General features: G+C 41.5%; 2 protein-coding genes across 5 annotated transcripts in view; one reads left to right on the top strand and one right to left on the bottom strand.

Moving 5' to 3' along the window:
* The window catches only part of TMEM204 (transmembrane protein 204), a 61,608-nt gene extending 52,844 nt beyond the window's left edge, over positions 1 to 8,764 (bottom strand). The window contains exon 1 of the mRNA XM_007499339.3: positions 8,504 to 8,764. The gene's annotated coding sequence lies outside the window, so the exon portion shown is untranslated. The remainder of the gene's footprint in view (positions 1 to 8,503) is intronic.
* Positions 1 to 25,445, top strand: part of IFT140 (intraflagellar transport 140) — a 231,693-nt gene that overhangs the window by 200,623 nt on the left and 5,625 nt on the right. For all 4 annotated transcript variants that reach the window (XM_016424171.2, XM_001364644.4, XM_056805652.1 and 1 more), the window contains 8 exons: positions 16,626 to 16,803; positions 18,458 to 18,648; positions 19,813 to 19,908; positions 20,798 to 20,930; positions 21,038 to 21,181; positions 21,341 to 21,469; positions 23,327 to 23,509; positions 24,515 to 24,721. In XM_016424171.2, the coding sequence (XP_016279657.1) occupies positions 16,626 to 16,803; positions 18,458 to 18,648; positions 19,813 to 19,908; positions 20,798 to 20,930; positions 21,038 to 21,181; positions 21,341 to 21,469; positions 23,327 to 23,509; positions 24,515 to 24,721 (1,261 nt within the window). The remainder of the gene's footprint in view (positions 1 to 16,625; positions 16,804 to 18,457; positions 18,649 to 19,812; positions 19,909 to 20,797; positions 20,931 to 21,037; positions 21,182 to 21,340; positions 21,470 to 23,326; positions 23,510 to 24,514; positions 24,722 to 25,445) is intronic.

Consider the following 25,445-nt stretch of genomic DNA (forward strand, 5'->3'; position numbering starts at 1 on the left):
GTTGGGTCCGCATCAATTGCTTCCTGGTCTTCTCTTCCCTAGACTGGAGGTCCTGTAACCGCTTGAGCTCTTGTTCTTCGGCCTCTTTCTGTCTCTGTTCCTGTCTAGCAATGTCCTCCTGTCTTAGTCAGTCAGCTGGCTCCTCAGGGGTTTCTCGGGAGTTAAAAACTTTCTCTGCTACCTTAAGTAATTCAGTTAGTGATTGGGCTGTAAATGCATCAGCCCTCTGGAGCTTCCTGCGAATATTAGGGGATGACTGATTGACAAAAGCAAGAAGAACAGCTGTCTGGCTATTGGGCGCTGTTGGGTCTACCAGGGAATAGATGCGGAAAGCTTCCTGTAGCCGCTCAAGAAACGCAGCAGGGGTCTCCTTGGGGCCCTGCCTAACAGAATCAATTTTAGCCAAATTAGTGAGTTTGTGAGCTGCTGCCCGAAGCCCAGCAAGGAGAGTCTGGCGATAGGACTGAAGACACTCCCTACCTTGATCAGTGGCGAAGTTCCAGTCAGGCCGCTTGGTGGGGAACGCCACAGCGAGGCATGCAGGGTCAGTGGTGAGTCTCCCATTTACGGATAGGGAGGAGTGGGGTGTTCCAATGGAGATTTGCAAGGCACGAGAATCCCGGAGGCTAGAAGGTGCTTAATGTGAGGTTGGATGCCATCTCTGGCCTCAGCTGACATCGGGTATCATTTAACCTGTATGGGGGTGGCCCCACTCTTGAGGGGGATGATAATGGGTGAGAACCAGTTTTTTACCTTCAGGGGTGATCCGATCACACTTCTCACTAGTGAAGAGCGTGTGGAGCAATTGCTGACAGTCATCCCAGGTGGGACTATGGGTAAGAAAAATAGACTCGACCAGGTCTATTAGCTTTTGGGGCTGCTGAGAGAAAGGGAGATTTGGTGTTTCCAATTATACAAGTCGGAAGAAGTGAAAGGCCAGTACTGGAAAACAAGGGGATCCCCTTCTGTCATGGGTCCAACAGTGTGGACTGGTAGGACGGTGGTAGAGGAGGGGGTTTCCGCTGGAAGGGGAGGTGGCTGCTGCATCGAAGGCACCCTGCCTCTTGTGCGGTGAGCTGGAGGAGGGCTGGGCAAGCTTTCTCCCTGCACAGCTGCTGCCTCGTTTCCATCAGGGGGAAGGGGGGGGTATAGCTGGGGGTTATAGGGAGGGGGTGGCAAGGGAGGGTTAGGGAGGGGTTCCTCGGGTGGTGGGAGGACTGGAGGCGGGAGGGGCGGGATGGGCTTTTCAGGGTTAGGCTTCTCAGATAGGCCCTTGGTCCTATCGTCCAGTGAAGCTACTAAGATGTGGACGGCCTCTGTATAAGGTTTCAACCAGGGTGGGGGGTCTAAGGCTAGATCTTGCCAGGTCAGGATGTAGGGGACCTAGTCTGGGTGCCCTTCTGATCTAGGGAGGAAGATCCGGGTCCAAACGGCAGAGATGACACTGTTCTGCCAAGTACCTCCTCAGGGCCACCCATACCCAAAGGAGGGCCATTCTACATTACAGAAAGTCTGCAGCTTTCCTTTATGAACTGTCAGACTCAGGTTTGCAGCTCTTGACTTAAAGTCAGCATAATGTTGGAGGACCAGATCCAAGGGGGTGGACTGGCCCTGACCCATATCGGGTAGAGAGGTTAAGGAGAGGATGAGGAGAAAGATCAAAGAGAGGAAGATAAGGAGGGGAGTGAAACCGGGGAGTTCGAAGAACCCTGATACCAGTGACTGCTTGTCGGAGGCCGGCTGCCCGGTGTATCTCAAAAAGCCTCAGTGTATCTATAAAAATTACCTAGGGCTATAAGAGCCACCTAGGGCTGTACAAAAAAAAAAAAAATCACCTAGAGCTCATTGGGCATCCCCCAGTCTCTCTTAGGGGTACAATATCTTCCCAAGGGGAACTCAAACCCCCTTCCTTCTTATCCAGTTGAGAGTAATCCCAATGTGACAGAGATTTGGACTCTGTCTGACGGAAACTCAAACTCCGTGCTTGGGGGACTCAAACCTCCCGAAAGTTCCAAGTTCTGTATGTACCCTGGACTGTATTCCTTCCCCACCCCCCAGACAGATCTCAAGCACTTCCTCTGGTTCCCGACTGGGTTCCTCTCAGATGATAAGAACTGTAATACCACAGAGTCCACACTCAGAAACAGGTGGGAGAATCGGACAGATGCCGTGGGGCAAACCCCTCACTCCAGAACGGAATGGGTCTCGGAACTTAGCATAAGGATGGCCTGAACAAACCGCAGGCACAGAGTATCATCCACTGGGCCATATGTTCAGCGAGAGTCCTCCTCTCCCCCATACCCTTGCGGTCATACACACACTCACACTCCACTCGGCTCACCTGAAGGTCTGGTCCAAGGCAGTGCCTTTGGCCCTTCTGTCAAGGGGTTCTGAGGTGGGGACGAGGAGGATGAGCCCCCATATGTTAGGGTCTGGGTTTTCGCCCACCACCACGGAAGACCAATAGACAATGCAATTAAGCAAGAAGGTCGTTTATTGATCTGGCGCACACCAGGGGATCTCAGCCAAGAGAGTCCTGATTTTCCTCCTGAATGCTGGGACTTATATACTTTCCAGCATGTATGCCCCCCCCCCCCCAGTCCCTATCTGTTACGTACCATTGTTGGAACATTGCCGGCAAATATGGCTTCCCTCAGCCCTTATCTGTTACATACTATTCTTGGAACTTCGACATTTTTATGTTGCTGGGGTTTGCTTGGCCTCTAAGTTCTTATTTGGTACCTACTGTTGCTGGGATCTTGACATATTTATGGTTCTGAACTTCCAAGGCCAGGCATTTTCCTGCTCAGGCCTCCCTCAGGATCTTGATTCTATAACCCAGTGTGTCCACTCTCTCTATGCCTTCATCAGAGTGATTAATAAAAATGTTGAACAGAAAGGCATATCACTGGGCCTACCTCCTAGGTGACATCAGTTCATTAATCAATAATTTTGGAGGTCTAGCCTTTGAATCACTTCTAAATCAACCTATCTGTACCAGTTATCCAAAGCATATCTGAAGAAACTTTGTGAAATACCTAGATGACTTCTGCATGTACTTTGTTCTTAGTAGCTCCCTTATTTGCCAGTCTAGTTATAAGCCACATGTAAAAAGAATACAGCGACATTATCAAGCATCTGCAACACTACTTTAGCCGATTTGATTTGCAATAAGTGATGAAATCTGTACTAAGCAGTATTTTGTATAACATCAATAGTTGCTACTACTATGTCATTATCACTCAATTTAGCAGATAAGCAAGTTTATAAAGTTTTAGAATTATTAACTTGAAGTCTCTACCTCTTTTATTTCTTGCTTCAGGAAAATTTGTGTCAAGGAGTCTTAAAACACCTCTAGTTCCAAGATTTTAATGTAGAATTGAATTTTCTTACCATGGGTAAGGCAGAGAATGACTCTTTGAGTGTGACTAATTTCCCAGGGAAGCAAACACATACAAATTTATAAAATAAAAGTAAATATGCTGAATTTCCCTGGGAAGTAGCAGCACCTGCATTTGTACCATTCCATCATTTTCCATTTCTTACAGTTTCTCAAGAATGCTGGTGATGGAAAAGGGCATGGGTGGGGCTGCTGATATCTGTGCCTGTAAGACCCAGCCCAAGGTTCATCTGTTTAGACTAATTATCCCAATCCTGAAACAGATGAGATTTTCCATAGTTATGAGCAAAACATTTACTCACCCTAAATTTTCCCTAGGGGCACTGAGTATTCTCAAAGTGTTCTCTGTTAGCAGATGGTAAGCTTGCATCAGCTAAGACTTGTCTATCCCCTTAAGAGTTAGTAAAAAAGGAAAGAAGGTCTTTGAGGGGAGGATTTGAGGAAAAAAGGAATGTGTAATGATAGAATGGTATGAAATCTCCTGGAATTGAATGAAAAAAGCTCCAGGATATAGTCTGCATGTCATAGATTTAAAAAAAAAAAACATCATCTCTACTTACCCTAAATTCTAAAACCAGAGAAGTCAGCCTCCATTAAGCTGCAGGCATTCTACCAGAATAGGAAGGAGGACCCAGTGGAAAATGTAGGATTTGGTTAGTAGGTTTTGAGTCACATGGAGTGATTGATTAATGCTTTGAACCAAGTCTTCCCTTTGGGAAATGAAAGTAATCAAATTGGATTCATGAAGCACACATACACACCTGGGAACATCTCCACGCCAGTGCTAAGGTATCTCAACAACTGTGCATAATCTACCTCCAGATGATATTGGGAGATCCACCTCCATGCTATTCCTGAATGGCTCCTCACATGTCTTATCTTATATCTCCTATGCAGCATGTCTTAATGCATCTGACATCTGTCATTTCCATATGCACTTGAGATATACAAGGAAAGTATCACTTTACAAAGAAGAGATTTGTTCAAGGAGAATTGCTAAGAGTCCTATGATACCTTTTCTTATCTGTGAGTTAAGCCCCTTTTAGGGGCATAAATAAATTAGAATTTTTAATAGAAATACATGAACTGAAAGACTAGCACAAAACTTAGCTCTAAGCATACATGTTCCTTTCCTTCTTTCTCTTTTTTTTAACCCATACCTTCAGTCTTAGAGTCAATATAAGTTTTTGTTCCAAGGTAGAAGAGTGGCATGGACTAGGCAACTGAGGTTAAGTGACTTGCCCAAGGTCACACATCTAGGAATTATCTGAGACTAGATTTGAATCCAGAACTTTCTGGTTTTCAATCTACCCAGCCACCCAGACATGTTCCTTTCTTACAGGAAAAGGACAAATTGTTTTTCATTTTTGAACAGTTAAAGCTGAAGACAAAAACAGATGTCACTTTTTAACTAACCTGAGACGACTATAGTATTCCATCTATAATACTTACAGTCATATTAATAGCACAGTTGGAACAGTCTTTATTGTCTTGAGAATAGCTTTTAAGGGAAAGACGAATGAAAAGGTTTGGCAACAATTCAGGTACAGTATTGCAGTTAAATAGTCCTCTAGTCATACTCTGCTTTGGGAGAGAGGGCCTCTGTGGCTTATTAACTTATTCCACATAAGATCCATTCCTTTTCAAAAGATCCACATCCATTTTAGGGCCTTAGTCCTCTCTTGCCCCATCTGCTTTTTATTAGATTCCCTGTTCAGATTTGATGAAGTGCAGCTGTAAGTTCTGTTTCCAAGTATAAGCACAGAGAACAGGAAATTCTCCAGAGTTGGATGGAGGCAGGGGCTGCTGACTTCTCAAAATGCAGTGCATTTTGGAATCTGCTACAGCAAGCGAAAAGTTGAGGGTTTTCTAGTTTCTTACAATTCCTACAGATTTTTTCTGGTCATTTTTTTTTGGTAGAAGAAAGATCAGGACTATTCTCTGGGGGTACCAGCATAAGAAGCTTCAGAATCATGTTATAGGATGGTTTATATGCCCCAATTCAGGATTCAGCTCTTTTCCTTTTTTCTTGCTTAGGTGTTTGTAGCAGATCTAAATTTCAATTGGCAATTTTTGAAATGAGGGGATCATAAGCCTCAACTTTTACTTAATTACCCCTTACTCCTTCAGCACCTGACAAGGGAAGAGATAGCTAAGTGATTCAGTTTTGACTTTTTTCTAGGGAGTCTTTTCCTAGTACATTAATTTCTTTGGGATTTTCCAAGTATCAGGACTTCTCTAAAAAGCCTTTTCAGCTTAGGGAAAGGTATTAATGTGGTGATAAAGGCAGTGGTGACACAGTAAGAAGTGACTTGGAAAGAAAAGAAATATGGAATGATAGCCTATTGAATTATAGAATTCTATAATTTGTACATATAGTATTTCTAAATGTTTAGTAATGAGGAACCCCCCCCCCCCAAATAAGAATGATCTTTCAAATAACATGGTAGAAATCAAGTTTGGATGATTACTATTATTAACAACAATAATCATGACAATAATATGATGTTTTATTGGAAATATAAATGTTTTTCCTGTAAATTTGAAGGTTAAGGTGATTCTCAGATTGGCTCACTTCAGAGATTCACCACATATAGGTGGGAAAGAATAATCCATTAACTTTGAAGTTATTGGCAGACTACGCTTTAGAGTAGTTTCCAAATTTAAACATACACAAAACAAACTAAATGATTAAAAAGCAAAACAAAACCCAGAAGGGAAACCCTATCATATAAACATGGTTTTGTAACTAAACAAATAATTGTGAAGAAATACTTCCAGGCAAGTCTTATCAGAATCTCAAGTAATCTAGAGTAGAAAATTAACATAAAAATGTTAGAGAAAGGGTGGGAAGTGACGACCTATCCCCTAGATTCTAGTTTTGGGCAAATTTTGACAGAGAAAAGGCAAAAACTATAAGATTTCTTTCCCAGTTGTAAGTGGAAAGAAAGGCCACTTGCCACTTTTGTGATGTCTATCACAAGAAACTCAGAAGATTTTTGATTAGCAGAAGAGTTGAAAAGCTTCCATAGGGATGATCTTTCTAGTCACATCACCTAATGGTAATAACTGTATGTGTAGAAGTTTCATAAAGCTTCAATGAAGGCATGATCTAGAGAAGGATTAGTCTAAATGATAAGATTTTATAAAATGACTCAATATCCCATTCTTTGTTGACATGTCAGTAGAATTTCTCTGCAGATACTTAACTCTATCATCTATAATCTTGATGATAGAGATGAAAAGCAAGTTTTGATTTTCCATCCATTGTGTAAAGATGGAATTTGAAAAGCACAGAATTTTTTACCCAGGGAGATCTATAGTATAAGCTGGCATGCAATTCCTAACCAAAAGCATTTTTTGAGGAGTGTTATATGTTTAGGCTATTGTTAAATGCATGGAGTTTCTGAGCTGGCTTGAGAGGTGGCATAGTATAGCCAATGGAGAGCCATTATTAGAGTCATCAGGATCTGAGTTCCAGTTCCATCTCTGACACATCCCAACTGTATGACTCTGGACAAGTCACCCTCTCAGAGCCTCAATAACTCTCTAAGCCTAGAAATGGCAAAATAACGGAAGATCTTCACCGGTACATGTAGTTTCCCACATAGGAGTTCCTGTACCAATTAAACCACTAATCTTCTCTCTCCACTACTATCAAAAAAAACTCTTGAACCAATTCTCTCTAGAGGAATTTGGTCTTAGTAGATAATGTTCTGGACTTGAAATTTGAAGGACTTTAATCCCACCTCTAAAATTTACTAGATTTGTGACCATGATCAAGTTATTTAATCTCGCTGAACCTCAATTTACTACTCCACAAAATGAGGATAATAATACCAGTAGTATATCCCTAACAATAATAATAGCTGCCACTCATATAGTGCTTCAAGATTTACAAAGTACTTTACAAATATTGTCTCAATTGATCCTTACACCAATCCTGGGAGGTGGGTGCTCTTAATATCCCCATTTTATAGAGGACGAAATTGTGGCTGAGAGAGGTTAAATGACTTGCCCAGGGTCACACAGAGCATCTGAGGCTGGATTTGGCTTCAGGTCTTCCTGACTTCCAAATCTTGTATTATATGCATTATTTTACCTACCTGACTCTCCAATTAAGGCAAGGATTGGAATCAATTGGAACCAGATAGATTAAAAAAAATTATTATTCTAAGGGTTAAGTTTCATTAGTATTAAAAAGACATTTAAGTGTTCCTGAATTTATCTTAGTGGTCTACAGAGAAGGGCCTCCTTAGCATTTTGTGAGAACACCCAAATGCCATCATTAAACCAAAATAAATTGTAAGGAGAGGTTAAACCCAGTTCCAAGGGATTCACATTGATATTAATATTATTGGTATTTTTCTGGTATAATCCTGACATGTAATGGGCCTGGTTTCCTTGTTATACCCACACTTATGCTTCATAAATTCACTTAACTTTGTGCTATAGAAAAAAGCAATGCTGGGGTATAGGACCATTATAAAAATGAATTGTTTTTGAAAAGTGGATCTTATTTCTTCCCAGGAGTAGAAAACTTGGGGTATATTATTGCTAACTAACATGCTTCAGTGTTTCTGCTTTTCTGCACAGTAATCAGTGATTCTCAAGAAACTTGCATTTAGCAGAATCCACATAATACAAGAAAAGTATAAGTTACAAAAACATTCAATAGGAATTTATATATTCCTCAGACTAAGAAAATGGCAAAGTATTTGCCGTCTTGGCAAGAGACATGATTTTTCAGCATACAAGAGAGTTGATTGAAGTCATCTCTTGGTTTTCCCTACTTCCCAAAGCTATCTGAATAAACAATAGATCTGCTGTGCATTGTGATAATGTGAGGCTCTGGGATTCCCATTCAGGATTGGGTCTTTCATTATTTATCTGGGAACCTTTATAAAAGATGAAAAAACAGAACCTGCCATATTCCTTCAGTGATAATCTTTTCCCTGTGTCCCACAGGGTCCCCAGGAGTCAAGATTTCTGGTAAACAAGGTTTCCGAATTCCTTATGGAAAATTTGGAAATGAGTAAGGCCATCATAAAAAATACCAGAAAATAACATTTAATGTAGCAAATCAGTTTTCAGTGAACTTACTTAAAGTATCTCCTTGCTCATTCAGGAACAATATGGCCCAAAATGTGGGTTTCCCCTGAGGCAGCTTCCCTTCCACCTTCCTGTTCCTCTCAGAGATGGTGTTCTTTGGGTCAAGAAAGAGTGGTTCCTCCCCCTGTTCAGCAGGCTTCCTGCCTCTGGAAACTCTGTATTACCAGGTGGGGAGAGAATCAGATCGTCTTCTGCCTCCAAGATGTGCTGTATCACAGGCTAAGGCTGACAGTTTTATCTGGGAGGAAGGGGCCTCTGGGCAGGAAGTAGAGTTATGGAATGCAAGGGGAGGGGCCTCCAAGTTTAGAAATCAACTCAAGGTCTCATTTCTTTGCTGAGCTAATCCTGCATCATAACCCCGAGGACTCCACAGCAGATTTCCCTTGGTTTTTATTTGTAGAAAGATCTGTAAGGCTCTTTTTAATCCAAGGGAAGTAGTTAAAACTATATCCCTTTCTTTGTTACCATTGAGTTTTTAATTTATTTTTTCTGTTAAAAGTATACTCTTTTCCTGAAGACTTAAGAGCTAGATTCAAAGAAATGTAAAAATGCAAAGCATATCAGAGAATTCTCAGACAGTTTCCAATGAAAAGTTACCAGGAGTTTCCCTGCTGGCAAATTGAAAAGACTAGTATCCCAGGATCACAGATTGGAGCTGGAAGGAGGCCATCTGACCCAATCTGCTCATTTTAAAGATGAGGACACAGACTAAGAGACACTAGTTTTGTGGGTAGATGAGGAAAGGCTTCATGTAGAGAAATGGTGCTTGAGGAGAGAGAGAGAGACAGAGAGAAACAGAGAGAAAGAGAGAGACAGAGAAAGAGAGAGAGAGACGAGGGAGAGAGAGAGAGAGGAATTCTTAGAAGCAGAGACTAGAAGGATTATATTCCAAGCATGAGGGACAGTCAGTGCTAAAACATGGAGATGGAAGATGGAATGACATTACTGAGGAACCAGAAGACCAATTCTCCTGGATCCTATAGTATGAGAATAGAAACATAGGCTTTAAATAAAGGACTTTAAATGCCAAACAGTGGTGTTTAGATTTTATCCCAGAGGCAATAGGGAGCTACTCAGATTTATTGAGAAAGACCTGATTAGAGCTGCACTTAAGAGCTATCACTTTATTGGGGAAAATAAATTAGAGAAGGCAGGAAAACCAATTTGGAGGCTGTTGATATCTATCTTAATGGAGAGATGATGACAGCTTAATTTAAGTGAACTTAAGTGGTGGCTCTTTAAAGTAAGGAGAAAGGGTCAAGTGGGAGAGAGATCTTTTGAAGGTACAAAAACTCAAAAGAGATAGAAACTGTTTTAAAAGTCCAGAACTTGTTAAAGGACTAAAGGAGAAAACAAGGGGTCTTGGTTTTTACTTAGTATCCATACTAGACTTGGCATTAGACTGGACATGACCTCTGGTTATACTCTGTTAGGACAAAGTTGTATGTGTTGAAGTGGAACCTCATCCTAGAAGAAGGCCAGGTAAGTTTTTCTTGAGCTATTTTTTCCATGTGGCTGGCAACTCTTAGGAACATGAGGACCTGTGAGCATTCTTCTTTCCATTTCTGTAGAAGTTGGAAAGCCTCACCAACCCAGTGGGTTGCTTTTCTCTCTCTCTCTGAAAAATGGAGCCAGGTATTTGTAGTTGGGATGTTTATGCACAAGCAGTTTGTGGGTAAAGACAATCAATTTCCCCCTTTACCCTCAGAAAGACCGAGTCCCAGTTGTGGACGAGCACAAATGCTTTTTTCATTTGAGAGGATTCAGCATTGGTTTTCTGGAAATTGAAGCTCACTGGCCTTGCTTTGGGAAGTGAGGTCAAGGACAGGGTACATGTCTCTTGGGTTCTTTCCCTCTAGACTCAGCACCTCATGTATCAGGAACTATCAGGATTGAAGGGATAGTGCTCGCTACACAGTGACCATCACAACTGCAATGAGAGAGCGTGGATGCATTTAAGGAAAGCTGAAAAGAAATGATTTCTTTTTTTTTTTTTAACAATTTTTTATTTGATCATTTCCAAGCATTATTCATTAGAGACAAAGATCATTTTCTTCCCTCCCCCCCCATAGCCGACTCGTGATTCCACTGGGTTTCGCATGTGTTCTTGATTCGAACCCATTTCCATGTTGTTGGTATTTGCACTAGAGTGTTCATTTAGAGTCTCTCCTCAGTCATTTCCCCTCAGCCCCTGTAGTCAAGCAGTTGCTTTTCATTGGTGTTTTTACTCCCACAGTTTATCCTCTGCTTGTGGATAGTGTTTTTTAGATCCCTGCAAGTTGTTCAGGGACATTGCATTGACCCTAATGGAGAAGTCCATTACCTTCGATTGTACCACAGTGTACAATGTTTTCCTGGTTCTGCTCCTTTCACTCTGCATCACTTCCTGGAGGTTGTTCCAGTCTCCATGGAATTCCTCCACTTTATTATTCCTTTTAGCACAATAATATTCCATCACCAACATATACCACAATTTGTTCAGCCATTCCCCAATTGAAGGGCATCCCCTCATTTTCCAATTTTTGGCCACCACAAAGAGTGCAGCTATGAATATTCTTGTACGTGTCTTTTTCCTTATTATCTCTTTGGGGTACAAACCCAGCAGTGCTATGGCTGGGTCAAAGGGCAGACAGTCTTTTATCGCCTTTTGTGCATAGTTCCAAATTGCCCTCCAGAATGGTTGGATCAATTCACAACTCCACCAGCAATGAATTAGTGTCCCTACTTTGCCACATCCCCTCCAGCATTCATTACTTTCCATAGCTGTCATGTTAGCCAATCTGCTAGATGTGAGGTGATACCTCAGAGTTGTTTTGATTTGCATCTCTCTGATTATAAGAGATGTAGAGCACTTTTTCATGTGCTTATTAATAGTTTTGATTTCTTTGGCTGAGAACTGCCTATTCATGTCCCTTGTCCATTTATCAATTGGAGAATGGCTTGATTTTTTGTACAATTGATTTAGTTCTTTGTAAATTTGAGTAATTAAACCTTTATCAGAGGTTTTTATGAAGATTGTTTCCCAATTTGTTCCTTTCCTTCTGATTTTAGTTATATTGGTTTTGTTTGTACAAAAGCTTTTTAATTTGATGTAGTCGAAATTATTTATTTTACATTTTGTGACTCTTTCTATGTCTTGCTTGGTTTTAAAGTCTTTTCCTTCCCAAAGGTCTGACAAGTATACTATTCTGTGTTTGCCTAATTTATGTATAGTTTCCTTCTTTATGTTCAAGTCATTCACCCATTTTGAATTTATCTTGGTGTAGGGTGTGAGGTGTTGATCAATTCCTAATCTCTCCCACACTGTCTTCCAATTTTCCCAGCAGTTTTTATCGAATAGTGGATTTTTGTCCCAAAAGCTGGGATCTTTGGGTTTATCGTATACTGTCTTGCTGAGGTCGCTTGCCCCCAGTCTATTCCACTGATCCTCCTTTCTGTCTCTTAGCCAGTACCAAATTGTTTTGATGACTGCTGCTTTGTAATAGAGTTTGAGGTCTGGGACTGTTTGTGTTTTTTTTTTCATTATTTCCCTGGATATCCTTGATCTTTTGTTATTCCAAATGAACTTTGTTATGGTTTTTTCTAAATCAGTAAAGAAATTTTTTGGAAGTTCCATGGATATGACACTAAATAGATAGATAAGTTTGGGTACTATGGTCATTTTTACTATATTGGCTCGTCCTACCCATGAGCAGTTAATGTTTTTCCGATTGCTCAAGTCTAGTTTTAGTTGTGTGGAGAGTGTTTTGTAGTTGTGTTCATAGAAATGATTTTTTTTTTTAATTTATTTAATTAATTTAGAATATTTTCCCATGGTTACATGATTCATGTTCTTTCCCCCTCCTCCACCGATCTCCCATAGCCAACACACAATTCCAATGAGTTTTACATGTGTCATTGATCAAGACCTATTTCCATATTATTAATATTTGCACTAGGGTGATCATTTAGAGTCTACATCCCTGATGTAGTTCTTTCTCTGGATGTGGGCAGTGATCTAAGAAATGATTTCTGATAGCAGTACTAGCAAGCTTATATCCAGAGGAGACTAGCCAGCCCAAGGACTCATGGTGTGTGTGTGTGTGTGTGTGTGTGTGTGTGTGTGTGTGTGTGTGTGTGTGATGGAGATAGGAAAAATGGTGGCAAATCAAGTAAAAAGAAAGGTGAACTAGCCACAGGACTGCAAAGACAAAATCTCCTGTCAGGGCTGCTGGTGCTGGAAATAGAGCCAAGGGATCCAAAGGAAAAAAGCCATATGGAGCTACTAAGAAGCCTTGTAAAGGCCTGATTGAAGTGATACCATATAAACAAAGGGACATAACATTTTTGGGCATGGAAAATGTGGGGATTTGTTTGCTAGACTAAGTAGCTATGTATTTAGGGCTTAATGTGTATTTTTCCTCAAAGCAGGTAAAAGCAGTAGATAGAGGGTAGGGTCTACCTACCTAGGTGGTTCAGTGGATAGAGAGCCAGGCCTAGAGATGAGAGGTCCTGCGTTTAAATGTGACCTTAGATACTTCCTAGCCATGTGACCCTGGGCAAGACACTTAACTTCAGTTGCCAAGTCCTTACTGTTCTTCTGTCTTAGAATTGATACTAAGAGAGAGGATAAGGGTTTAAAAACCCCCAATAAACTCTAAAAATGAAAAAACAAAAACAAATGAAGCTGAGATCATACTAAGGCAGTTTTATAAGTCAATATGATAGCCAAGGATTGAATGTAGAGGCCATCTAGCTTTAGCAGTCTCCCCCAAAAGAGGCCACTTGCTAAGCCTGACTCCCTAGAGACCAGAGACAGTTCCGGTCAGCCAAAGCCAAACATCTATGGGCCACAGAACAGTGAACCCAAACACATCTGCTCCCAAGGATGGAGAAACTCAGTGTGCAAAAGCAACATAAGAAGTACATGGAGAATCCACCCATGACCAGACTACGGTACAGCATCCTGAGAGTGACATGGAAGGGTGACACTTACATAGCTGGGCATATCTGCAGCCAATAGTAGCCTCTATAGATTTAAGGTATAGAAGCTTAATGTAAATATTCTCAATATGTATAAAGTTTCCTGTTATTCTGCCCCTGTGATTCAGTGCCCCGTGCCAACGATGCCCCTTTAGTGCATTTTGCCAGGGGCTGCTAGTTTTGTTTTTTTTTAATGAAGTGAGAACTGGCACTTCCAAAGCATGTGAAGCTGATCTGTGAACTCTTCTCAAAGTGAGGTTTACCTCACTTTGTATGTGAGAGTGGGGGCTGAATTTGCTGCTCAGCTTTTCTCACCCCTTTGGAAAACAAAATGAGAATGGACAAGAGAGGGTCTTGCACATGTGTAGGTGTGGAAGAGGAGTTTCTGCCAGTGTAGGTGGTTCCTCTTAGCTCTTAAGAAAATCTTTGGATAGAGAGAGCTTCCCATCAAAGACAGCAGTGTGCAGAGTTGGCTGCTAGTTGGTTACTAGCCCACTGGTTGAAATTAATGAGGCTTTGTTCAAATCTTGCCTCAAGACACTTCCTAGTTGTAGGTCCCTGGGCAAGTCACTTAATCCAAGTTGCCCAGCCCTTGCCACTCTTCTTAAAATTGATACAAAGACAGAAGGTAAGGGCTAAGGAAGGAAGAAAGGAAAGAAGGAAATAAAGAGAAAGGAGAAGAAATTAATGAATTAATTGTTTGAACTGTTCAGTGATATTCCAGGCTTCTTAAAAGAAAAAGTTCCAGGCCTGAGCCCAATAAGAGAACCAAGTACAGGAGCCCTATAGGAATCTGCTAGATCCAGATGGAGAAGGGATCAGGGAAATACCTAGTAGAAGGCTCAGGAAGCTTAGGAGACCCAGAAGTTCCTGCCCTCGACTGTCTGCTCTACTGAAGCCAGAGAGAGGAGCAGCCTTACCTGCAGCTGACTCCAAAGAAGAATGGGCTGAATGAATGCCACAGAGCAGAGGCAGGTGAATGCCTGGGAATTGCTGCCACTCTTACTAGTCACTGGAATTTGAGTTTGGTTAGTGAACCTCTGTTTTGGGGAGAAGAGCAAACCAAAAAGTCTGTTTCTTTTGCCTTTTTCCTCTACTGTTCATCTCTATTCACAAATCTGTCTTTTGTTAAATGTTTGTGAGTTTTCAGTGTCTACAGGAAGACCAGGGCCCTTAGAGAGACAGGAAGCTAATTCTGATGTTCCAAGGGTCTGTGAACCATTATTGTGTAACTGAGAAACCTCCAAAGAGTAAATCTTGTCCACATGGTCACAAAGCTGAGATCATGAAATGCAGGTTCCATCTATGTAAATTATAGGCCAAAGCATTCATCAGGAACAAGGAATAAGAAAGAAGAAAGAGTAAAGAAGGTAGGGAGAAAAAGGAAGAACAATAAGTATACTTAGAATCATTTGGTGTTTTAATTGGATCATCCAGGCCAGCTGCCTTATTTTATAGACAGGAAACTGAGGCCTAAAATGTTATGCTATTTGCCTAAGAAAATAGGAATATTTAGAACCATTGTCTCTAGAACTGACATATCTGTTCAAATGGCTTCAAATTCAAATGGAAATGGGGGCCATGAATATGGACATAAAGATCCCTATGGGCTGCATATTGATTTAGTTTTAAAATGTCATGTTATATTCATAAAGCATGCTGTGTGTTTGACACTTCTGGTCTAGGCCAAACCCCTCTTCTTACAGATAATAAAACTGATGCCTAGGAGAAGTGTTCCCTTACCCAAAGTAACACTGGTAATAAATAAGTGAAAAAGCCAGGACAGGCTTCAGGTCATCTGACTCCAAATCCTGCGTTCTTCCCACTAGACCATGCCAGTATGGCCAAGATAACACAGAGAAGGAAAAGAAGAGTCAGTTTGAACCTTTATCTTGTCTTCAGACCCAAGGCTTTTGAATAAAGGAGGAATTTCCAGCAGTGCCACAGTAACAGTCACACTGTCCCAGACGGTGTCTTTGGTTCATGAACTAGGGGAAGGGAAGGGAATAAGCATTTACATGGTGCCTGCTTTGTGCCAGGTATTGTGCTAAATACTTTATAGATTATTTCATTTGGTCCTTATAACAAACCTGTAAGGTAGGTATTATTATTATTATCATCATTCCCATTTTACAGTTGAGGAAGCTGAAGCAAAGTTTATATGACTTGCCCAGGGCCATACATCTAGAGTCTGAGGCCAGTTGAACATGTGTTTCCCAACGTCAGCCTCAGTGCTTCATCCACTGCGCCCCTATCCTGTGTTATATTCTCTTTTGCATCTGTTTCTGAAACAACCCTGAAAGGAAGAGCTATTGGAAAGGAAAATGTAACTTTAGGATACTTTCTGAATTCCAAGTAGTTGAGTATTTTTTATCTGACAGATTGGAGGCTTTATGTGAGAATAACATTCTATGACCCAAACAGAAGTCTAATTCCCTTTCCACTATGAGTCACTTAGGCGATTCTGAAGTGTTAGACAGTAAGAGTCTGCTGCTCAGTTGAGGAAACAGAGACCTCTTTGACACAACTGCTTGTTATTTGTGTGTGATAGAGGAAGGCTATCAGACTGTCTTGGACTAGAGTACTAGACTGGAGTCGGCCTTAGGAAGGTCAAAGCACAAGTGGGCAGCCTTGACCAAAGATAGTTCTGACTTTTTCCATTATGTTCAGTTTGAGTGGTTTAGAAAAGACACGGAAGCCATTTGGAGAACTTTTATTTAGTCATTTATAGTCATGCCCAACTCTTCATGACCCCTTTTGGAGTTTTCTAGGCAAAGATACTGACGTGGTTTACGGTTTCCATTTTCAGCTCATTTAACAGATGAATAAACTGAGGCAAAGGGGGTTAAGAGACTTGCCCACAGTCACATAGCTAGTAAGTGTCTGAGGCTGGATCTGAACTCAGGACTTCCTGACTCCAGGCCCAGCACTCTATCCATAGATACCTCATGCTACCCCTTTTGGATAATGTGGCAGGTTCATATTTGTGAGAGGACACAAAGAGTAAAAATGCCAGTTATTAATATTGATGTAGATTCTACCTGGGGAATGTGACCCATTGACAAAAAGCTAAAGGGAAGCTGGACCCTTTAGCCTTCTAGAGGATGAACTCAGTAAGTCTAACAGATCCCCATTTCCCTTTCTCCTACAGTGAAGCTGTCTGGGAGAACATGGCCCGCATGTGTGTGAAAACACAGCGGCTGGATGTGGCCAAGGTGTGCCTTGGGAACATGGGCCATGCCCGAGGAGCCAAAGCCCTACGAGAGGCAGAGCAGGAACCGGAGGTGGAAGCACGAGTGGCTGTCCTGGCAATTCAGCTAGGCATGCTGGTAAGGCTGCCCCTCTTGGGCAGCAGCAAAGGAGCAGGCTGTCCTGACCTTCACAATAAGGGAAAGGGACAACATGGCTAACATGGAAATGTTTCACATGATCATACACATGTAATCTATATCGAATTGCTTGCCCCCTCAAGAGGAAGGGAGAGGAGAAAGAGAGGGAGGGAAAGAATCTGGAACTCAACATAAAAAAAACGAATATTAAGAAAGTCATTTTTACATGTAATTGGAAAAAATAAATTGTTATTAGGGGAAAAACAATAAGAGGGAAGAGGACTGAGGGTGAGAATGATGACCTGTTTCTTTGTCCTATAAATAATAATAATATCCAACTTTTATATAATGAGTAGACTGTACCTTCATTGTCCAAATCCTCCCATTACATTTCTCTAGTCTCTGAGGTCCTTCCCAGTAGGAAGTAAGAAGTTAGTAAGAATAAAAGCATGAATCAAGTATGGAATAGACTAGCTTATTCCCACGCAGAAAGGGAACATGATCCAATACCATAAAGATACAAAATGATTCCAGTCATTTGAAAGACTTATAAAGCCTCCTTGTAACCTTTGCAACAGAACTGCTCATTGGCTGTTCTTCATTTCACCTCCACTGAGTACAGCTTGGGGAACACCAAGGAGGTTCTTTTCTTCCTGGTGGTGTCTCTTTTTGGGTGGTGATGATGGGGGGGCTATTTTCACTTCATCGGGTCTGCTGCTCTTCTGCCACCACGACTGCAATGGTTGTCGGACCCCAGTGCTTGGGGAAAGATACCAGCTAATGATCAAGTCTCTTGTCTAAGCATTAGGATTTTTTCCTTTTTTTCCTTTTTTCTTTTTTTGCATTTCCATCCTGCCTATAGGTTCCTTGAGGGCAAAGACTGCTTTTTGTTTCTTCAGTTCAGCACATTATTTTATGGCTGAACATTCATTCAGTAACTGTTTTCCAAGTGTCTGCTGTGCAGAGCCACTGTGCTAGATAAAGTCTGACTTTGAACTCCTCAAGGGCAAGAACTAACAGACTTAAATCTTGATCCATGGGTTCAAACTGCTTTTTCTGGCTTTGTAGAACAGAAGTCAGTCTTCTTATGTAGAATGAGTTCGGAAGTTTGATTGTATGTTCTCTCTCTCTCTCTCTCTCTCTCTCTCTCTCTCTCTCTCTCTCTCTCTCTCTCTCTCTCTCTCTCTCTTTCTCTCTTTCTCTCTCTCTCTCTCTCTCTCTCTCTCTCTCTCTCTCTCTCTCTCTCTCTCTCTCTCTCTCTCTCTCTCTCTCTCTCTCCCCTTCCCCTTCTCCCTCCATTTCTTGCTCTCTCTCTCTCTCCTTCCCCTTCTTCCTCCATCTCTTGCTCTCTCTCTCTCTTTCTCTCTCTCCCCCTCTCCTCTTTCTCTCTCTCCCCCCCTCTCTCTCCTCTCTCACCCCCTCCCTTCCTCTCCCCCTCCATCTCTCTCTCCCTCTATCTCTGTCTCTGTCTCTGTCTCTCTCCCTCTCTCTCTCCCTATCCTTCTCCCTCCATCTCTCTCTCCCTCCATCTCTCCCTGTCTCTCTGACTCTGTCTCTCTCTCTGTCTCTGTCTCTCTCTCTCCCTTCTTCTCTTCTTCCTCCCTCCCTCTGTTCCCCCCCCTTTCTTCCCTTCCTCCCCCCTCCCTCTCTCCAGGAGGATGCAGAGCACCTGTACAAAAAATGTAAACGCTATGACTTACTGAACAAATTCTACCAGGCATCAGACCAGTGGCAGAAAGCTGTGGAAATAGCTGAGACCCATGACCGAGTTCACCTTCGTACCACCTACTACAACTATGCTAAGCACTTGGAGGCCACAGCAAATTGCAACCTGGCACTGAATTAGTGAGTGATAGAGGGCAAGGGTGTTCAGGTTTTACCCATTGTGGAAGGACAGATGGAAAGCATACGCAGGAATGTGTTCTTCCTCAGACTCATTCTGGGATTTTTTGGCACCTACCTAGTTAATAGGATAGTGCTTCTTCTCCATTTTTTTTTTAAACACTCACCTTCCATCGTGGAGTCAATACTATGTATTGGCTCCAAGGCAGAAGAGTGGTAAGGGATAGGCAATGGGGGTCAAGTGACTTGCTCAGGGTCACACAGCTGGGAAGTGTCTGAGGCCTGATTTGAACCCAGGACCTCCCATCTCTAGGCCTGACTCTCAATCCACTGAGCTACCCAGCTGCCCCTTTCTTCTCCATTTGTACCCCAATGAGATAGACATCAAAAAATTATCAAAGAATGATGTCTAATGGTGTAATAAGATCACAAGAGGGCTAAATAACACTGCAGAAGAACTTGTAACTTCACCATGTAATAGGCTGATCATTCTTTTTGCTTTTCTGCCTTTAAAACTTAAAAAAAAAAACAACCCCAAAACTCACAGATTTAACTCTGATATTCCAAGAGTTTCAGGAGAATTAATAGGCTCTATTTTTTTTTTCATTTTAACAAATTATAAGATTTAGTTCTTATATAAACCAGAGGATACATAGCAGAACATATTTTTATGGGCTCTGAGGCTGATTGAAGCCCTAGAATTAACACATAGTTTACTTTAATTGCTTTATTATTTGTTAAAACTTTTTGCAAGAGAAACTGTCTGCTTTTTGGACCATATCTCTTGTAGTATTTATCCAAAGCTCAGAAAGATACTCTTGACCTCCTAAAGGGGACTAGCTTATTCCCAAATAAGTTTCTTTCTTATATGACCATCGCCATTCTTAAGTAACAATGGGCATAAACAGTATGTTTAACAACTGGACAGTCTGAAAAAATCCAAAGCAGAGCCACAGACCCAAGTACCAGCCTTCAGCCATTTGGCATGTCTTTACCTGAATTTGCTTATGTTGTTTTCTTTTTCTTTTCTACTTCTGTTATATTGTTACTGGGAAACAAAAAGGGGCAGTAAGGAATAAGATCTTTCAATGGATGTAAAGCATTTTAAAGTCCTACTTACATGTGCCAGATCTTACTGTTATTTTATTATTATTATTCTCTAAACAGCTATGAGAAGTCAGACACACATAGGTTTGAGGTGCCACGGATGCTGTCAGAAGATCTGCAGTCTTTGGAGATTTACATCAATAAAATGAAAGATAAGTAAGTGCTCCTGCAGGCCTGCCTCTGGGGGTTTGGGTATTGAAAAATCAGAAGTGTCTCTAACATGACCAAAGCTGTTATAGATACTGCTTTCTCCGTCAGTGAGGTTTGGGGCTAATTTATGGGTTTGAACCTATGAAGGACATAGAAAATCTACTCTGGGAGACCTAGACTTTAGGTCTGGATATATTTCCATATCATAAGTCTGAATAAAGGGCAGCTAGATGGATAGAGAGCCAGACCTGGCGATGGAAGGTCCTGGGTTCAAATCTAGCTTTATTAACGTCTTAGCTGTGTGATCCTAGGCAATTTACTGAACCCCAATTACTTAGCCCCTAACTACTCTTCTGTCTTGGTAAGAGTTTTTTTTTTTAATAATAATAACTCTGTGAGAAAAAAATGTCTGTGGATGCATCTAATTAGAGTTTCTCATACATAAGGCTTTTTTTTTTCAAATGAGATTTTCTCAGGACATTAGGAACAACATTCCCAGCCACCTTCAATCTAGTTTTCTAACTACATCATTTGCTATATACACCATTCTTTTGGACAACAACAATATGGAAAACAGGCTGGGATTGATGCAAAAAAATGTGACTTCCACCCAAGAGAGTAACTATAGAGAAATTCAGCCAATTAGACATCTCCAACCTTCTTTCCTAATGTATAGACTCGGTGTAACTCTTCAGTATTGAAGGTAAACCCCTAAGGAGTGACTTTTTGTCACTGACGTCTGGTGACCCACATTTTGGGGCTGTGAAATTTCCCCTGTGAATGGGAACGTAGTGATATAGAATGCTTTTTGAAGCAACAGGTTGAAGCCAGGAGGGCCTTCATTTTGGGGTGAGGCTGGGAGGCCAGAACTAATTGCACTGACTGTGCTTTGTAGGAGCCTGTGGAAGTGGTGGGCCCAGTACTTAGAAAGCCAGGCAGACATGGACTCAGCGCTACGGTACTATGAATTGGCTCAGGATTATTTCTCTCTTGTCCGCATTTACTGCTTCCAAGGCAACATTCAGAAGGTGAGATCATGTTTGAAAGATGCCTGAGAGCTGGGTATGGAGAGCTCTTTGACTCTGTATAGGTAAAAAGCAAAGCCAACCTGAGTTTAATGTGGATTTCTTTTCAGGCTGCCGAAATAGCCAATGAAACGGGGAACTGGGCCGCATCCTATCATCTGGCTCGGCAGTATGAAAGCCAGGAGGAAATCAAACAGGCCGTGCACTTCTACACCAGGGCCCAGGCCTTTAATAATGCCATCCGTTTATGTAAGGTAGGGTCCCAAGAACTTGGCCAGGGCCACATTTTTCTTTGAGATAAAGATTCTTAGATTAGTATAGATGTGCCACTAGGTTATCAACCTTTGTTGAATAGCTAGACTATATCAGAAAAGAAAACTTTACCCAAAGGCTTATCTTTCTCTTTTTGCCAGGAGAACAATTTAGATGACCAGCTGATGAATTTGGCTTTGTTGAGTTCCCCAGAAGACATGATTGAGGCAGCACGGTATTATGAGGAGAAGGGAGAACAAATGGACCGAGCAGTCATGCTGTATCACAAGGTAAACTGGGATCCAGCCATTACTGATCTTTAATTTGAAGACTATTGACTCAGGAGCCCATTTCAGCTTTTCTAAGATAGCTTTGTCCCCAGGGTGCTGAACATTTAGAGCAGGGCAAAAACACTAGGTTTCACTTGAGTTGAAGAAATGATTGAGCTTAGCAAGAATTAAAATAGCAACTAGATGACTTTTTTCCTTCTAGAAGCATCTACACCTCAATCAACTTCTCCATGACCTTCCCCACTCTCCATCCTTTATGTCCCACAGTGGCTTCCCTACCCTTAGACTCTTGGTGTGAACTGGGGTCTCCACCTATGAGGGCCAGCACTCCAAGTATATTTCATGCTTAGAACTGAGAGGTTCTTAGGTCTGTGGAGTTGGGGTGTGTGTGTGTGTGTGTGTGTGTATGTGTGTGTGTGTGTGTGTGTGTGTTTAAATAGTTTTTAATACAATTGATTTTATTTTTAAAAAATATTTCTTTTTTATTACTATTATTTAAATTTTTTATAACATTTTTTCCATGGTTTCTTGATTCTTGTTGTCTCCCTCTCCTCTTTCCTCTCCACTCCCAGAGTTGACCAATTCCACTGGGTTATACATATGTTATCTCTCAAATCCTATTTCTGTATTATTCATTTTCATAATAGAGAAATCTTTTAAAACCAACCCCCCAAATCATATAACCCTATAAACAAGTGACAAATCATGTTTTCTTATAGATTTGTGCTCCCATGGTTCTTAATTGATTTTCTTTTTTAATCCTGTGTATTTTATTTTATATGTTTTAAAAAATTCTGAGAAGGGGTCTGGCTTTACTATATCACTAGAGGAGTCAATGACAAAAAAATAATGCTCAAGGCAGCTAGGTGCCTCAGTGGATTGAAAGCCAGACCTGGAGATGAGAGGTCCTGGGTTCAGATTTGATGTCAGATACTTCTTAGCCTGGTGACTCTGGGCAAGTCACTTAACTCTAACTGCCTAGTCCTTACTGACCTTACCCTTGGAACCAAAATTTAGTATTGATTCTAAGACAGAAGGTGAGGGTTTAAAAAAGAGATAATTGAAGTAGTGTAAATAAGACTTGGTTTGTATATGTAAGGTGATGGGAGAGAGGGGAGTCATCTTGAGTCTCCTCACTATTCACACAGCTCTCACCTTAGTTTCAGCTCTTATTCCATCTCTTCTTGACTACTATAATAATCCATTTGATCTCCTCGTCTCAAGACTTTCCCCACTCTAATCCATCCTCCACCTAGTTGCCAAAGTGACTTTGAGTTCAGACCTGACCACTTCTCTTCTTTACTCAATAAACTCCTGCAGCTTCCTATAGTATCAAAGAGAAAGTCTTGTTTGGCATTGAAAGTCCTTTATGACCTAACCCCTTCCCACCTTTGAACCTAATAATACAATATTTCCCTTCCTGCCCTCTGTACTCTAGACAAGCTAGCCTCCCTCCTGTTCCTCAAAAAAAAGTTCCATCTCCTGTCTCAGCACTTTCTCCTGAGGGTGCCACACATTAGAAATGAACTCTCCTCTCCTCTGTCTCAAAAGCCTGCTCGTCCTTCTGTACTCATTTCTAGCATTCCCTAATTCTCCGACAGCCAATATCCTTCTTCCTTAGACTATCTTGTATTTCTTTTGTATTAACTCTAGACAGATAGACATATATATTTGTATATAAACACATATACACAAATGTACACACACAATTATTTCTCCCAATAGACTGGGAACTCCTGGAAAGCAAAGACTTTTTTTTTGCCCTTGTATCTCTAATGCCTAGCACATAGTAAGCACTAGTAAATGCTTCCTAGGTGCTTGGAGCGCCAGCTCAAAGGGCTTTCCTGTGCTCTGCAGGCTGGCCACTTCTCCAAGGCTTTGGAATTGGCATTTGCCACCCAGCAATTTGTGGCTCTGCAGCTGATTGCTGAGGATTTGGATGAGAAGTCAGACCCAGCCCTCCTGGCTCGCTGCTCTGACTTTTTTATTGAGCACAGTCAGTATGAGAAGGCCGTGGAACTTCTGCTGGCAGCCAAGAAGGTAAGTACTTTCATTTCAGCCCTCTCTAACTCCCAGATATAAAATGAGAGAATAGGAAGAGGTGGTTAGACCATTATTTAAAGGACTGCTCTTACCCTTAGCCTCTGGCCCATACTTCTCTGTAGAGTCAGTCACATTTCAGACTCTAATTTCATCCTTTCTACCTCACAATCAAAAATGCATGCTTATTCATTGGTCCAAAGGACAAATATTCTTACGTGCCTATCCTGAAGGTAGCAGGAGGAACAGAAAATAAATTCCCCTTGCTTCATTGTTACTGGGGCTCACTACTGCAGCTGTAAACAAGCATACTTTATGGTCATGGCCTCATATTGTAGGCAATGAACTATAAGAATTCTTTCAAAGTCCTTTTCAAGTGGAAAATTTTTCCATAGACATTATATGGTTTATTAAAGATAATTAGCTTTTCCAAGTTGAAAAAAATTCTCATTTCTCACAACCAAACTGAAAATAACTCATAAATGGGCAATACCTTTGACCTTCGAGCATCTAATGTTAGTTTCCTGTTCTTCATCCACTTATATGCAATTTGTATCCCCTCCCTTCTTTTGGGGGGACTCTTTCACCGGGTATTTTATTTGATTCCATTCAAATCCATATCCTTAACTTCAGAATGGAGGCAAAAAATAGTTATCACTTTCATCTTCCTCCAATGAAAATGAAGTTTCCCACAATGAGAGTCAGACAGAGCAGTAGGGGAGAGGGGCCCATCACAGTGCCAGGTCTTGTGCTATATTTCCTCTCTGGTATCCACAAATCACTCCTTTCCCTAGAAGCCCTCGGAGATTTGGCCACAGATAAGCCCATAATATAATATTAATAAATATTATATTATAACAATAAAAAGTAAAGCAGAATCCCCCAGCCTGCCCAGAGATCCAAGGAAGGGCTCTAGGCAGCTGTGTGAGCACACTCAGCCTACCCCATAATAGCTGTCATGATCAGCCATTCACACATGACAACAGGGTCTTGGTTTCATTTTAGTACCATGATGCCCTTCAGCTTTGCCTAGAGCAAAACATGATCATCACTGAGGAGATGGCAGAAAAGATGACAGTCTCTAAAGAATCAAAGGATCTTTCTGAGGAGTCACGTCGGGAGCTACTGGAGCAGATTGCAAACTGCTGCATGCGGCAAGGCAACTACCACTTAGCTACCAAGAAATACACTCAAGCAGGGAATAAACTGAAGGTAAATCTGGCCAGGGCTGGGAGGGTGTTGGTCCTCCTGATGGGATCAATGAGAGGACAGTATAGGGTGTCTAAAAGGGCTGCCACAGGATTAGTAATGAAAGTAACCCCTGAGCCTCTCTCATCCAGGAGAGAAACTTAATTAGTTCACAACCTTTTTTTTTTTAGCCACTTTAGTTCAAGCCCACATCATCACTTGCCTGGATTCCTCATTTACCTCCCTGCCTTGTCTCTCCTCACCCCAACATATCCTTTGTACAGCTGCCAAAGTGTTTTCCTTAAGCGCAAATCTGATGGTGTTACTTCCTTACTAAATAGAATCTCGTGGTTCCTGATGTCTCTATGATAAAATACAAACTCCTCTATGTGGCTTTTAAGGAAGGTCCTAATCTGGCTTTCCAGCCTTAGACATTACCTCCACTCTCCCATTCTGCAGTCCAGCCAAACGGATCTCTTTATTTCTCAGTCCTAATAATCCATCTCTGTGTCTTAGCAGTGCTTCACCATCACAACTGGAATGCACACTTTCCTTCCTCATTTCTGCCTCAAAGAATTCCTCACTTCTTGAAGGCTTAGCTCAAGTATCCCATCTTCTTCCCAAACCTTTCTTGACCCTCTCGCTCTATCTCCCAACTAGTGTCTTCCCTCTGACACTACCTTGTAGTCATTCTGTTCATACCTGTCACATTCTAAGTGGTGAGGAAATGATTGTGGATTATCTCTGC

This window comes from Monodelphis domestica, chromosome 7, assembly GCF_027887165.1.
Source record: "Monodelphis domestica isolate mMonDom1 chromosome 7, mMonDom1.pri, whole genome shotgun sequence".
Classification (NCBI taxonomy): Eukaryota; Metazoa; Chordata; class Mammalia; order Didelphimorphia; family Didelphidae; genus Monodelphis; species Monodelphis domestica.